We start from the raw sequence: 15807 nt of genomic DNA, 5'->3' as shown, positions 1-15807 counted from the left end.
AGTAGGTAAATCGTGTGGTTATATATTCCTCACGCTGATCCTAGTTATATTCCCGTGGGTTAAAACCATTTCTATAGTAGAATCTGATTTTCTCCTCTTATATCATGTTGCCCCATGATTCGTGCGCCTCTTAGTAGGTCTGGTCCCTATCTATATATTCATCGGGGTACCCTTGGCCTCTGCTCTAGTTAAAAGCGGGTGTAGGGCTAGTATATTCTATATATGATCCGGGCATACTTACTTATGTATAGCTGCCCCGAGTGCGTGGTCTATACAACGGTGTTCCGTCCATAATGATGGTGAGTGGATCTGAACTTTCGTCGTCGTCTTATGGGGTCAGGTCTTCTTCCGTGATTAGGGAATAGCGTGCGAATTGCCCTCGGTTATTATACTTTTGTTCATAGTATGCAGATTTGATTAACTATGGTATCTAGTATACTAGTAGTGCCATATAGCTCCTACAGGTGATGCTAGGGGGAGATTAGCTATATTCTAGCGTGGATCCGTGGAGGAGCCGGACAAGTCACAAGTAGAGAAGTTGAACAAGTCACCAGTGGGTTCTGGTGTCCCATAATTCAAAGAGGGGAAGATTTTTAGGGGTTTTTGAGTATCCCCAGTTTTTCCAATACAAAAAGGAAAAGTTTTAGTCGAATGTCCTTCGAAAAGTAGTCATAAAGGAGGTATTGAAAGGTAGAAACTAGGGTGTAGTTTTCTAAATCAAACTTGAAAATTATGTTTTTGGAAGAGTGAATGGGCTTACCGGTGCCAATTCATGCTCTTAACGGTGTTTTATCGTATTTTCTTCGATCGAATTTGGCTTATCGTCGTAACGAGTTTTCGTGGTTTTAAGGATTTTTCACAATAACTTAGTGATATAACCTCCAAGTCTGATTCAGCTCGTCAACTGATCAGTGTCGATCAACTACATTGAAAGGACAGGGTTCACACGTTGCACTATATACACTGGAAAAGGGTATGGTTCGTCCTAGATTCTTAGTATATACGTTGTGCAAAGTGGTGTGAAATGTGTTCGATTCATGTAGCTACTTGAGTTCCTAATATAGTTGTTCCCCCGTGACTCGGGGGTCTGTTTGTTCCGTTCCGGGTTTATGGTATTGCATGATTGCAATATCCATGTTCCGACACTTAGTGCTCCAGTAATCATTGGCATCTTAAATTCCGTGAAGAAGCTTTTAATATCTTCGTCTGTCCATTCGTGGAACTCCTCTTGTTGGGCTACTATGGATAGTAGGGTGTAAATTGCTATTCCTCGACCAAATCGTGGAACAAATACTCTATGCTGAAGTAGATTCGTCCGTAATGCTGTTCGTCTTAGAGGTGCGACTTGCTTAAAGTGTTCTGGTTCCCAGTTTTCGAAAAGGTCGCAGTATGTTGCCCATAGGTTGTAATCTGATGTTCTGTCATCGAAATGCATGTTCTTTTCAACGTAGTCATTTATCTCTCGCTTTGTGGCTGTCGCTAAATCGATTTCCTAATCATAGTCATCGTTGATTGATTGAGCTGATTCAGCGGCTAAAGGTGGTGCAGACATAGTGTAAAGTAGTGTGGGTTTTTCAGAAATGTTAAGATGGTGTAGCAGTATATGAGATAGGTCACTTTTGGGTTTCCTGGATTTTGAATGCAGGGATATGCAAGGTTGGAGGGCGAGGATAAGGGGATTTAAGCGGTCAAGGATATGCAAGTAAGAGAAATAGGATGAGGGGATTTGGGCGGTCAGGGATATGCAAGTATGAGAAAAATGAAGGGATTTGAAAGGAATGGAGGAAAATGAGAGGGAAGTGTGGTAGTGTTTTTCAGTGTTTTTCAGTGTTTTTGGACGTTCTTCATAGACCTTGGGGCTTCTATGAAGTGGGTTCTTAGCAAGATGGTGTAATTCTCGGCGATCGTTCAAGCCTCGAATTATCACGATCTTCTCCTTCGACTAAGATATGGCAAGGACTTAGCGAATCTGGAAAAACAGCTTTTGAAGACTGTTCAACGCGCTCGAGCTTCGTAGATGCGTATTTCCTGATCTGTACGTCTACTGATCAGTGTCGGTTGACTAGGTTATTACCGAAGCAGACAGCTATTGATATCGTTTCTATACGTATATAATAGGTGTATGCATATTGGGTAAAAGTGAAATGTCATTCAAAAATGCTCAGGTGAAAGAAGATATAGTAGCTGCCATGCCAAGATCACATGATCTTGGTATGTCAGCTGATATTCGTTCCAACACTGATATACTGTTCAAGAGGCTCACTTATATGATTGAAGAAATTCTTAATACATAGGCACCTTCGTGCAAGCCGGAAAGGGCGCAGTTTGAATTTCTGAATATACCCCTGGGCACGATCTTGAATCTTTACAGTTAGTATCTTCAATCAATTAATATTAATTGGAAGGGAAGATGAGAACATTGAATCCTCAAATGCAGTCGTTAAAATAAAATTATTTGAACTTCAAGCCAGTATCCACATCCCGTGCGACTTCGGGAGGCCAACATTCATGATTCATATTCATTCCGAGATCGCAATGAGAGCCTTGGGAAACAGCCATGTTTATTTTTAATCAAGTCATGAAAAACCTCCTATCCGATATGCAAATACAAATCCAACGCTGACAGCCTATAGTACTTCAATGAGACCGAGAACCTCCCATCTCAAATCCAAACCCGAAATGTGGTATCATCAAAAAACATGAGAAATCAGATCAAAATAATTTTGAATATACATATCAAGAAGCCGGTGTTGACGCCGATGCTGACGCCGACTGAGATCCCTCTTGGAAAACAGGTTGGTTCATGCGAGCAAAAGCTTCTTCAATGTTCATAGGACCAACACCCCGAACAAGAATAGTACCAGAATTAGGAGATTTGGGGCCCTGAGGAGTCCCCTCATCATCTACACCGATCTCAGGTGGGACAGTCCCATGCCCTATAATGATTTCCTCGCCCTCGGCGGCAGGGACCCAGTCCGGTGCATCGAGAGGACCCTCAAATCCAGCGGGAGGCAAGCCCCAGTTCGGCATTTTACTACGATATCCCCACTCACCGTCGCGGTCAGCATAGGCCACTGCGTGGAGGAATATACCTAGCTCGTGGATGCCCGGGTCTGAGTAGAGCTCTGTGCCGCAGACATCGCATACTTCACCTGATAGTCGCTCTCCCTTGCGTTTCTCGTAGTCTGCCGCGGCAGCTTCCTGCTCGCGAGACATGATCTGCGCAAGGATGGACGGGTCAGTGTCTGGTGGGAGGTTTGGCGCAGCAGTCAGGTGAGTACGGTATGAGACTGTATCAGGAAGTTCAGTCTTGCCCATGTGGTTCAGTCGATCCATAATCTCTTCATCACGTTCTCCATGGGCCTCATGGCGGGCGAGGTTTGGTCCGAAAACGCGACGGTTGGAGTAGATCGGGTCGTTGGTAATCGGATGGCCCAGGAACTGGAGGTGAACTCGAATTTGGTGGGTACGCCCGGTAAGAGGGAAGCAGTGAACAATACTGTATCCCTCAGTCTCATTGGAGAGCACCGGTGGAGGAGTTGCGGGGCGACCATCTTCGCCTACAGCCGAAGAGACTTCCGGTTCAGTTGGAGGGTAATAAGCCAGACGACGGAATTTCGTCGTGGCCTCTTTGCCCGTAGCTCGCACACGGTTCAACCCCAACTTCGGACTGACTTGCATAATAGGCTGGTCACAGACTACGACGCCATCGGGGAAATACCCCTTAACGCGAGCGATATATTCTTTTTGCACGGAGCGCTCCTGGAGCTGTCTTGACATTTTCTCTGCGCCCTTGGGATGTTTTCCAATAAACATGATTCCGGATGTCAATCGATCAAGCCGATTGCAGGGCCGAGGAACAAATCCATTTCCACGCATTGAGCGAAGAATTTCAATGACAGAGTTGAAGTTATATCGGCCGGCTGCGTGAACAGGGACTCCAGCCGGTTTGTCAATGACTATAATGTCCTCGTCTTCATGTATAATACCGACTGGGAGGGAGGTGACTGCAGGTTCATGGCGATGAAGAGTGTGCGAGATAACCTGACCGTTCTTGATGACGGTGTCCCGACCGGCTACCTGTCCGTTGACAACAACGAGGCCAGAGTCGAGTGCTTTTCTCTGGTAGAGGATTAGAATAATGAGGCTATTTAAGGAAAATTCTAAGGGAATCGTACATAGTACTCTGGTTTGCGGTCTCGGAACTCAGAGGTGAAAATGTCTTCTAGTGTTCTACCCCTCCATCGCTCCTTACAATACGTGTTGTACGTGTAGTGGTATGGAGCAACTCGGCGGAAGCCACCTTCCATGTAGTATGGCGCCGGCCATGGGTCGCTGGGAGTGATAATGACATCCGGGGGCTGTTCAATAGGATCGGAGGCAGGCACTTGGAGGGTGGTGTCGACACTGACGAGGGCCATTGTGGGCGGCGGAGGCAGTTGATATCTGCCTTTCCGCAACAGGTAGGCCGTAATTCGTGCCGAGGGAGCCAGGGAGAACTGCAAAAAGTTGAAGGGCGATCTTCAACTGTAGGCTGGAATTGGGTGGTGGACAACAAACTTCGGGAGGAAAAAAATTGGATAAAGATCGGCCTTATCGCCAGTTATCGTCGGTTATCGCCAGGTACAATTCCATCGCGGAGAATCAGTGGGTACATCCCGCACTATAAAGAGTCCATTCGAGTGGTAAAGAATAATCTCTGGGTCCCAAAGTATCAGCTTTAGAATTAATCTATTTCCTCTTTTTACGAGCGATTGATCTTCAATTTGCAGATCGTAATGATATCGGCTTACCTAATCAATAAGAGACCTGAGACCTCGGCCTAGCAAGCTTGTCCGAGTCGAGATCTAGAGAGATCTCAAAGAGCATACATACCACTTTTATAACTTCTTTGAAGTAATATCACAGACTAAATAGTACAGCTATATGGCGCCTCCTGAGTACGAGTCAAAGAAGCAGCGAAAGCGCAGCGACTATGGCTACCACCAAACACATCAAACAAGATGGTAAACTATGGCATCCACACTTGGAAATAAAAAACTTACAGCCACCAGGTTCGATAATGACATGTACGCGCATCTAAATAATACAGTCTACACCGCTCTATTCGACACGATTGCCAATTCTTACCTGATAGAGCAATGTGGAATGAATCCCTTCAGCGTGAACAACCCCACACCGAAGGACTCTACCGAAAAGCCCTCAGCATCTGCAACAAAGCAGATTGGACTATTAGTCTCTGCACACGCGGACTTCTTTGCTTCAGTCGCGTTTCCAGATATCCTTGATGTTGGGCTACGAGTTGCAAAACTGGGAAGTTCGAGCGTTACCTGGGAGGTTGGTGTATTCCTCAAGGGTGAGGATGATGTCAAGATGGTTGGGGTGTACACGCATGTTTTCGTCTTGCGGGAGACTATGCGTGTTGGCGCAGGTGGTATGGAGGATCGAGTACGGCGTGGATTGGAGAAATTACTTAGTGGACCGAATGCGCAGTTGTGATTTTAGCCGTCCATGTTGATGCGGCGTTCCCGAAGTAACTACCTAGGTAGGTACACGTATGCCGCTTGAGCATGGGAATGAGTGTGTAATTGGCATTGGCATTGGCATTAGTACGGTTAAGCGCAGCTAGACTTGGCATACACAGGGGTTGATAATCAGTGTAATCGGATTCCTTATCGGGTTTCATATTCAACAATAATTCTAACCTAACTTGAGCCTCAAATGCAGCCGAGAGTGCGCGTTTAACCTTCTACCTATGCGCCATCATAAATAATCCAAAATTGTAGAAAACCAAATCTAATGCCGAATCTATCCTTGTATGCCCCAAATCAAAACCATCGCACAAAATACAAGAAAAAATAACTTTTGATAACTAACGGATAACCACGCTTGAACGCTTCTCACAATTAAAATCAATGTGCGGTGAGAACAACTGTAATTATCAATCATGTATATCACATTCGCTCCAATTTGCCCGCGACGACACTGCTGCAGCGAGATACATTGGAACTGGTGGGCGGTGAGGCACCACGGTGCATGGTTTCACCGTCCTCGTCGAGCCACCACTTAGGGTAAGGGCCAGGGATGAAACTACCCCTGGCATCCCAGCCGGCTACCCAGTGGACGCCGTCATCAAGGAGGAAAAAGCGAAGCTTCTCTACAGGAGAACCTTTGTGCAGCGGAGCCGAGAACCAGCGGCAACGCTCCTCGAGTTCAGTCTCGAACATGTAGCGATGAAGGATTCGGCAGTAGACCAGCGCAGCGGGGACTTTTTCTTTTTCATTGCATCCGTCGCGTTGGACGAGATGCCAGCCACGGCCTGGGAGGAACTTGTAAGTCCCAGGGACGGGAGAATCCCAGTGTTGCTCCCTGTTGACGCGGCCGTCGATGCGATTGCCACGCTGGAACCAGTACTGAGGGCAACACACAGCGCGTAGGCAGATGAAGAGGTTGGGAGACATGTTGGAAGTATGTATAAGGGATGTGCAGATATGGTTGTATCGATATGACGAACAAATTATCGTCTGAAGGTTAAGTAATTGGAACAACGCTGAAAGGCAGACGTAAATTCTGAAAAGATATCCCAGGAGGACGGCAATGTTATAGAAGGATATCCATCTTCAAAAAAGTCGAGATCAAAAAGTCGAAATCGAGATGGGAATCGACAGGTTCTTCGGCTTCTTAGGAGCTCGGTGAAGATCCCTGGAGGAAGAGATTGGGCTCTCTTTTAAACACAAAGAATATGATAAGACACCTGCAGAAGCCACAGATCTAGATCCGAGGTAAGGAATAATTCGGAGTAATAGGCACCAGCCAAGGAATAGGAGGTTGTTATCGTTGCGGTGAAGAGAGGTTCAAAGCTCCAAGATTATGAGTCGGGAAAACTCGTAATGAGCTTGCAGCTCTCGGGAAACCGGACTCTGGGGACCACAACCCTTCAATTTAGGGGAAGACGGGGGAGGTTTGAGGATGGGGGGCGCGAATCAAAAGATGCTATCACAAAATGGGCTAAAATGATGTGTGTAGAAATCGGACACTCGCAGCAGAGATACGCGCAGAAGGAGCCGCTGTTATTGTGCGAATGTAGGGCATGGGAGCAATGAGAGATTTGACTGGATGATTGACATAGTGTGTGTGTGGTGCGTGCCTAATATAGGGGTGTGAAAGAAAACAAGAAAAAGGGTTGTGTGAGAAGGTGTTTTGGGGCGGTCAAACGGCAAAGCCCCAGTTGCCACTTCCCCGTCTCTTCCGATGACAAACTTTTCTCTTTATCCACTTGAAATGAAGGATGATTTTGGTTTGCTTCGTGTTCATTGTTGACATCGTTTTTATCTCTTCTATTACAGCTTGTTTCCTTTTTTTTTTTTTTTTTTTTGGGGTTTTTTTCTTTCACTTTCCGTTTCTAACCATTTTGTCTCACTACTCTCACTTCTCGTATTCTTGCTAATGCTACCTACCAACTTCCTCATCTCATCGATTCTGATATAAGCTGTGGCGCAGGTTACACCATTTTCAGCCTTACAACTACTTAGCTTAGTAGGGAGCTTTCATTCCTTCAGCTCCGTAGACTGTCATCTGACACACCAATTCTTAGTGCGGTCACGGATAAATCTGTGGGGTGGTAGCCATCGTACCACCATTATGTTACTCCCCCTATTTCGTGGCTCGTGGCTTCGAATCGTCTAGAAGTAAATTTCTTCGCAATTCAGCTCTTTCCTTCCATAATTAAGAAGTGTTGTTAAGCCACTTTGTTTATATCGGCAAATCAACCTCGGGTGGCTGAGCTAGCCCTAGGTCTGCCAAGACAACACAATCTACGTCATTGGTTCAATAGTACCTCACCAAAAGAGTAAATAGGTTAGTGTGGAGTGCTTCCTGATCCCAGCGCTCCTAGAATCATTAAGATCACTACACCCTAGTTCTGCGCCACGCAGTGTGGCGTGCCGAGGAAGAGAGCGATGACTACGGAGGTCCATTTCAAAAGTTTTTGCTTTTTTTCGTATTTTTGTAGATTACTAGCTTGGTTTTAGTCAATACACACTTACCCTCATTCTACTCGATTCCAAGATTTCATTCTTGTTTACCTTCGTCAAAATGGGAAAATACGATATTGCTACGCATTCAAGTGTTATTGTTATGAAAGTGTCGCTCGCTTTAGCGGGTGTAGCTAGCTAGTCGCCGATACCTGAGAACGGGGTTTTACTGCAGTAAGATGATATGGAGTTTACTGTAGTGAATAAGGATTGGTGAGCTTCAACGAACCGCTACTCAACACCGTAGAAAATCCACCAAGTGTAGTGGATGCTACGATACTGAATGCTGCGATTGTTGTGAAGTCTGCTTTTTCATTGATGAAAGAACTAGCTACTTATAGTATATGGGTGCTCTTCTGTCTCGGACGAATGTTGACATTCGTCCAGGACAGAAGAGACGGTGAAGACGGCACATTACTGTCGCGAATACACATCGCTCAAGGGTGTCGTTTGCGATGAATGCATATCGTTCAAGGATGCCGTGATATACTAATCTAGTTCCAGAGTCACTGTCTTGGCAGAAGCATTTCGGCCGAAATACTTCCCGTTTGTTGATGGCCTTGTTTCTCGGCTGTCGCAACAGAAAGCGCTAGGGATAGAACCCCTTCAAATCTCTGCAATAACTGATATACCTACTCGAATTTTTCATTCGATCTGGGATAAAGCTATTAAGCGTAGATTTGACCCTTACAGCGACCTTTAATAGTCACTGATGCGTATGTTGCTGATGCTAGTCGTTCTGGTCGGCCAAAGAAGCAGACACCTGAGGTTATAGATTCAGCGCTAGCTAAGTACGGAGTTAGAACCTAAGCTACGTGAAGCTTAGGAGCTTGAAAATGGTATGTGACGGCTTAATCTTCGACGAAACCTGCCTGGGAAGAAGCTTAATTGGCGCTTCACATCGAAAACTGGAAAGCTTTCACGCACTAAGTCGAAAGGTGGAATCGACTGGTATCGCTATAACACTACTATTTTGGTGCCAAAACTACTTCCTTTTGCGAAAAAAATGTATGGTTGAAGGCCTAATACTCTTGTTCAAGAAGATAAAGCTCCTTCCCATGCGCATCATTTTCAACAACATATCTTTGATATATCTGGTGTTCAACGTATTCTTTGGCCAGGAAAATAAAATCGCCTGATTTGAATGCTATTGAGCCAACATGGTTCTTCTTGAAACGCCAAACTACTAAGAAAGGTGCACCTAAGTCAAGAGCTGAAGCAATTAGAGTATGGGGTGAAGCATGGAATCAACTACCCCAGGAACGGATTCAGCAGTGAATTGAGCGGATACCGAGACATATTGAAGAGATTATTCGCTTGGAAGGAGGTAATGAGTATAAGGAGGGCAGAGATCATACAAAACACTAGATCAAATCATACAAGATATTACTGTCAATAAAACAGCTAGTCTTAATTCGGTATAGTACAAAAAAAGCAAGACTGCAAAAACTTTTGAAATGGACCTCCGTAGATGCCCCAGATCTCAAGTATTCGTACCATTTCGTCTAAGGACGAAGGCCTAGAGATAAATAAGATGGTAAAAAGTTGGAAAAAAAGTAATGGTGAGATGATTCTCCGATAGGGGGAATCGAACCCCCGGCTGCCGTGTGAGAGACGGCGATGTTAGCCACTACACCATATCGGATATTAGATATCAGTCGCCCTATTGAGTTTAATATTATGCATCTTGACTTAACGTCATGAGTCTATAGTTTCCTGTGCGTGGTTCTATAAAGTCCCTCATTTCCCCTCCAACTTTTCTTTTTATTTTACTCTTCTCATCTCCCTTCCACTCCACCTGTTAAGGTATTTTGGCTATTGAACCGACTCAGCTAATCCATGATCGCTAGTCAAGCCAACCTATGTAGTGAGTCCATTCCCATTCTCAGCCTTCTGGCGGCTCCCAATCTAGTCCCTCTTGTTGTATCCCACGCCGTTACATTATCTTTAGCTATTTTTAAGGAATAATATATAGATATAACTGTCGCTCAAAAGGGCGATATTCGAACATTTAACTGAGAATAGCGTTCGAGTTCTTACTGCAGTAAAAGGGAATTGAAGTTTACTGCAGTAAGCGAGGAGTTGGTAAGCTTCAACGAACCACTACTCAACACCTTAGAAAATCCACCAAGTGTAGTGGATGCTACAATACTGAATGCTGTGGTTGTTGTGAAGTCTGTCTTTTCATTGATGGAGAGAACTAGCTACTTATAATATATGGGTGCTCCTCTGTCCTGGACGAATGTCAACATTCGTCCGAGACAGAAGAGACGGTGAAGACGGGACATTACTGTCGCGAATGCACATCGCTCAAGGGTGTCGTTTGCGATGAATGCATATCGTTCAAGGATGCCGTGATATACTAATCTAGTTCCAGAGTCACTGTCTTGGCAGAAGCTTTTCGGCCAAAATACTTTCCGTATGTTGATGGTCTTGTTTCTCGGCTGTTACAACAATAATCTTAGTAATTATCGTTAGATTTATAAATAATTATCTATTTATTCCTATTTCTAATATAATAAAAGCTAAAGACTTCGCTAAAATTATCTATAAATATTAGACCTGTACATGGGTTGGGTTTTATAGAGGTCAACCCTGTTAACTATAGTTACAGGCGGTCGGTTTATATTTCTGGGTTACAGTACCATACCTTTTTTCGCGGTGGCACTTAATATCCTCCGTACCAGCTGGCAGAATCCAGAATCGTCACATCACCCCCTCTTTAAACTCGGTTTCGTCCCGAAATCATCAGCCAGCGAGCATTGAAGACAGCTAACAGCTACTCAATACTTCCCACCCACAACTGACCAATGGACTATAAGCACCCCTGCCTGACCAGTCGGATCAGGGAGTCACGGTCAATGCTTCCAGTCTCTGGCTATTGATGGATGATGAGTGGTTGAAAAATCAATGGATATGTGTTCTAACTATGCTGTGGCGATAAACTATCCCGCTGAAGGCACCTGCTGACTCATCCACTCATCTCTCCTTCCCGATCCCTGCCTCCTCAGCATCCTTACAGTTCCTTCGCAATAGAACATCTGCCAACCGAATATCTTAGACATGTTCCCCTTCTTAGATTTTTAGGAATCCAGATTATTTCGTAGAATCTATCGTGATCCCTCCATAAACCCAAACTTCAGTCCATGCCTCCTATAGATATTCCATTCTCCCGTGAAGTCCTTGTATCAGTCGCTTTCAATCAGATCTCGGTTCAAGGCCCTTAATCAGGTTCAGGCGGAGAAGCTAGCTCCAGTTCTTGGTTCGTGGGTAGCATATTATGCGTACTCATTTAAGAATCAAGGGTCTCTTTTTGACGAAGGAAAGAGTAAACGAAGAAAAGGAAGAACTTGAAATAATGTAACGAACCTACGATGTACTAAATGAATAGCAATAATCGGTGTGCGCTGCCATAGCTCAGATAGATCAAGGCATTGTATCCTCGAATCCGGACTGAACCCCAGAGGATGTGAATTGGTGAGGACACAGAAGTGGCGCATAGCAAATAGAAGTACCTAGCGATATGCTGACCAGAACCCAAAGTCTCTCGGGCCCTCCTTTTGTACGAAATCGTTCTCTGAAGACTGAATTTTGAACTTCATATGTGGAGGGACGTAATATCTTCTCAAGTTTTGACGAATGGTACCTTTGAAATTTCCTGGAAGAGTGGTCATGACTTTTAAATGTTTGGTGTTTTCAAGAAACGTTCGAAGAGAGGGGATAATCTTTGGAAAACTCAAGGCCGCATTTGATAGCTCAACCCGTACATTTGCATCATCCACAAATGGAAATGCCATATTTTCTTGGAAAATATCTATGATATATCAAAAGTCTGCTGCCGATAACTGAGGGCATCGCCCTTCTGGTATGGCTCGGCACGAATATTCGCATATTTATATACTAAACCTAGCATATCGTCTCATTTTTGTCTTGATTTATCTTCAGATAAACAGTTTACCCAAATTTAATACCATCATTCAGTCTTGCTCTTTACTTCGTATCTCAGTTCATCTGATTTTTTTTTCGTTAATTTATCTCTGCCCAACCTATGTATATATGTATAGTAATGACTAACTCCCACCAAGACCTCCGGCGGCGAGTCGCGAACTAGAACAAGGACGCTGTCACTGGGGAAAAGACTACCCGGCGACACTACAGTCCAGAACTCGGATAGGGGAGTGGGTCCTGAATACATCTCAGGATACGGGTCCGAAGTAATACGGTAACCGCTACTTCAGATACAAAACACCAGACATCAAATAAACATCAGAAGGGTGGCGAATTCCAAAATCCTAGGAGCCATTGAGGTGACTCTTCTCCTCCGCAGTATCTGATAGTAGCGAAAATATTAGTCTCCATATATGCTCATTAGAGCATTGAAATCCTTGTCCTTTAGCAGCTCCGCAGCCGTTAAGCGATCTTCAGGCAAATATGTAAACACTTTTTGAAATACCAAGAGCGCCAACTCTCGCTCGGCAGTGCCAACCTCAGGCCGCATTTGTTCGATCTTAGCCCCAAGAGCGCTTAGTCTTTGTGGTTGATCATATAAATACCAACGGTCTTCGAAGGTACCTCCTGCATTATACTTGCCAGCCCATTGTAAAGGTAGAGGGCCGATGAAGTCTGTCAAACGGGATAGTACTGTGATTGCGTTGCCCATAAATGGAACTTGGCCAAGGTAAAACTGTGCATATGTCGCTAGTAAAGCTAGGGCCTATACCATGGAATCGCTCAGGAGCGCATAAAATGGCAGGTGACTGACACTTGCACTTGACTAGAGACTCCTTTTTGATCGATAACCCAAAATTGGAAAGGAAGATAGCTCCTGTCCACAATCTTTTATTCACCTCCACTAGCATGACCAGCTCTCCAGTTTTCCCAAGCTCTTCGCTCAATGGCACTCTTCGGGGGCGGCCAAATTCTCGATAGATCATTTCCTGGGTATAGTTATTAATGGCGCCAATATCCCATAGCACAGTCCCGTTATTCAAGTCTATGTATGTTATATTAGCTCTTGGGGGTATTCCGTGCGGGACTTCACAGCCATGAGTAATGGTCTTGCGGCGCTCATCCTTGTCTGTACCGGCACCGATAGGTAGTATTGAGGACTCGGACCCTGTACAGGATAAACAATCACTAGATGTGTACCTTTTGGACCAGGAAGCCCAAAACAGTCAAGAAAAGTCGAAATTCGGGATACATCTTCGACTGTACGAAGAACTTCCTTTTGCATGGTCAGCTCCTGATCTCCCAAATCGCCAGGAACACCAATCTTCAGCGCAACCATCGAGTGTGTTTTAAGATCTTGTGCCATCCAGACTGTTGAAACCCCTCCCCCCATCCTAGTTTATGCACAACACGATAAGTATCAACCAGGATTTCCCCAATATGTATAGGATAGTAAGTCCCATCTGTGTATCTCTGGGTGGGCTCAGAAGCATCCGGGGTTTCAATTTCCTCGTCTGAGTCCACAATGCTTCCGTAGTCATTCTGGCTCTTGTCTCCAGCACAATTCACGGAAGAAATTTGGAAATTCAGCGAGATTGTGTGGCTCGAGTTCGAGTCCAAATTCATCATGGTGGCATTGAACCATCAGCGTGACGGTTAATTATCTAACTCTCAATTTCTGAAAAGGGGTGGATAGCGCTTTGCTTTGTAAACGCATCAGTTGGAGGGACTTAGAAACGAAAGGTGCTTCAGCCAGTCCGCTGCTGATAACTACATTATTGATTAGTCATGTCATGGGCCCCTTTGGCTATTTGTAGGTGTGAGGGTGGCTGGTGAGAAACGAGCGGCTAGGCCCACTCAGAACTAGGTGTGAGGGCTGTAGACCCAGGGAGGAGATCTAAAGGAAACTGCCTACCGAAGGAGGCAGGCTGGATTAGACAGAGGAAATCTGAACTAGAACAATGAATTTTGATGCTATGGGAAAACCTTTTTCTTGGGACATGGGAATTGTATTTTTATGAGGAAGTTGCTATATATGGGCCTATCACCTGAGCTAGGGCGGTGCTAGGAGGGAACACCACGATTTTCCTATAACAATGCTACGCACAATGATAGCGATTCCTTCGTCCCACTGAGTTACACCATATCGGATATTATTTATTAGTCATGTACTTAAGTTTATTCTTAACCCTTCCGGTCTAGCGCTATGAGTCTCTGTAGCTCCACGCGCGTCTATAGAAGTCATTTCCCCTCTAAGGCTACGAGTAGAGCTAGAGAAGGGACTCATCCAATTTTTCCCATTTACAAAAGAGTTGGTCGTCGCGTTGTATTAGGACGCCGCAGAGTTATTTTAATAAAGAGTTTGAGCAGCCTGCTTCTTTTGCGGAACATCAAGGAGGGCCATCATAGCGATATTGCCGCGGGTAACATCGTAAGTAGAAACAGAGGGATGGAGAGGAAAATAGGGATAAAGACAGATTGATTGCCAAGAAGAAACGGAAAATCAGCAAACACAACGTCGATAATAGGATCACTCCGCAGAGAATCGTGCTGTATCCAGAAAATTATTTTGTGAAAGATTCGACCCAGAGGAAATTAATGGCATATATGAGCCCATCGCCGAATCGCTTCCAATGTGTTCATGTTGGGCCCAAACATCATAATGTCATAGCTTCCCTTAAAATGACTTTCTGTCGGGTTGGTCGGCTTACGGGGCGATGTGTTTTTATTTTGGTACCCCTCTGGCTGGTCCTCTGGCTGGTCCTCTTGCGTTGGTCTTTTACGCTTCTTAGAGGACTCTTCTCCACTATCGTTATTTGACTTCCCTCCATTTTCATCGACGTCGACTTCTGATGCGAAGTAGGCCATGTAAAGGCTTTGTAGCTCACGCACCACGGATGCATGCTTATATATAAAGGATGAAGCGCTCATTGTCGCCGTAAAGGCATGTCGGAATGTGGCCATTGGTGCTCCTGGCCATTGCAAAGGCTTCATATCCGTGATCTTGTCTTGATCTACAAAAAACGGTGCGATGTAGTTGGTGAGAAAAAATCCTCCGGTAAAGTCCATATGCTCCTGCGTTATTGTCTGTGTAAAATTCGGGGTATTCATTCTGACAGTGGGTGGCATATTGTGCCGTCGTGGAACATCCCGTGCATTTCCAGTCTGCTTTCGCATTTCTTGGTTTTTGGCCTCGAAGTTGATGAAGTATTGTATATCCATTGGCACAATGACTAATCCCGGTGATGAAATTCTATCGTATTCACAGTGGCATGTTGGACAAAGGGGCATCGCGTTATAAACCGATCGTGGCTGGTAGTTAACTAAACCGTGAGTGGTCCAGTTTATGATCTGTATTATCCATACACATCAGATTGACTAAAGCGGCAAATGAGCAGAGCAACAACTTACCTCTCCGTCCTTTTTACCAAATACATGCGCGGTTTAAGGATTCGGAGTTCCGCAGACCCAGCAATAATCGCCACAAATTGTTCGGATTTCCTGGTGAACATCGGCGGAAAATGCTCCGGATGACGCCGTCATTGCTGGTGTCACAGATCTTGGTGGTAATGTCCCCATTGCGAAGCGCACTTTCTTCGGGCTTTTTTGCTGCGACATGATTAGAGCCTTTGCAGATAGCCGGGATATGTATGGAGGGACTTACAAGTTAGAATACCGGCTGTCACGGTTTAATAAAATCGGTCCTTCCTCGAAAATCTTAGTTGTTGAGGCAGTCGCGAAGCCGATATACGTCAGAATAGTATCAAAGCGGCAAAAAACGCTTTATCGCCACACCGCCTTATACGCTTTTCTCTTGAGCACACCG

The 15807-nt window shown here is 44.9% G+C and overlaps 5 protein-coding genes across 5 annotated transcripts; 1 reads left to right on the top strand and 4 right to left on the bottom strand.

Annotated features, from left to right (window-relative positions):
* Positions 1-2736: 2736 nt before the first annotated feature.
* Positions 2737-4520, bottom strand: N7495_006335 (pseudouridine synthase family protein; the record flags this gene model as incomplete). Its single annotated transcript, XM_057208986.1, has 2 exons — positions 2737-4122; positions 4179-4520. Coding segments are annotated over 2 exons (1728 nt in total), but the record flags the coding sequence as incomplete, so codon positions are not given.
* Positions 4521-4926: 406 nt separating this feature from the next.
* On the top strand, positions 4927-5499 carry N7495_006334 (acyl-CoA thioesterase; the record flags this gene model as incomplete). Its single annotated transcript, XM_057208985.1, has 2 exons — positions 4927-5006; positions 5055-5499. 2 exons carry the CDS (start codon positions 4927-4929, stop codon positions 5497-5499), a joined length of 525 nt encoding a protein of 174 aa, XP_057062759.1.
* A 455-nt stretch (positions 5500-5954) lies between these two features.
* On the bottom strand, positions 5955-6461 carry N7495_006333 (uncharacterized protein; the record flags this gene model as incomplete). Its single annotated transcript, XM_057208984.1, has 1 exon — positions 5955-6461. The coding sequence occupies one exon, from the start codon at positions 6459-6461 to the stop codon at positions 5955-5957; it is 507 nt and encodes a 168-aa protein (XP_057062758.1).
* A 5920-nt stretch (positions 6462-12381) lies between these two features.
* Positions 12382-13347, bottom strand: N7495_006332 (kinase domain-containing protein; the record flags this gene model as incomplete). Its single annotated transcript, XM_057208983.1, has 4 exons — positions 12382-12717; positions 12881-13026; positions 13075-13149; positions 13182-13347. The coding sequence occupies 4 exons, from the start codon at positions 13345-13347 to the stop codon at positions 12382-12384; spliced, it is 723 nt and encodes a 240-aa protein (XP_057062757.1).
* Positions 13348-14576: 1229 nt separating this feature from the next.
* N7495_006331 (uncharacterized protein) lies at positions 14577-15272 on the bottom strand (the record flags this gene model as incomplete). Its single annotated transcript, XM_057208982.1, has 1 exon — positions 14577-15272. One exon carries the CDS (start codon positions 15270-15272, stop codon positions 14577-14579), a length of 696 nt encoding a protein of 231 aa, XP_057062756.1.
* Between the last annotated feature and the right edge of the window lie 535 nt (positions 15273-15807).

This window comes from Penicillium taxi (genome assembly GCF_028828555.1).
Source record: "Penicillium taxi strain IBT 34144 chromosome Unknown utg000004l_segment0_segment0, whole genome shotgun sequence".
Lineage (NCBI taxonomy): Eukaryota > Fungi > Ascomycota > Eurotiomycetes > Eurotiales > Aspergillaceae > Penicillium > Penicillium taxi.
Note: the sequence above shows the minus strand (reverse complement) of the source record. Positions and strands in the feature narration are given on the sequence as shown.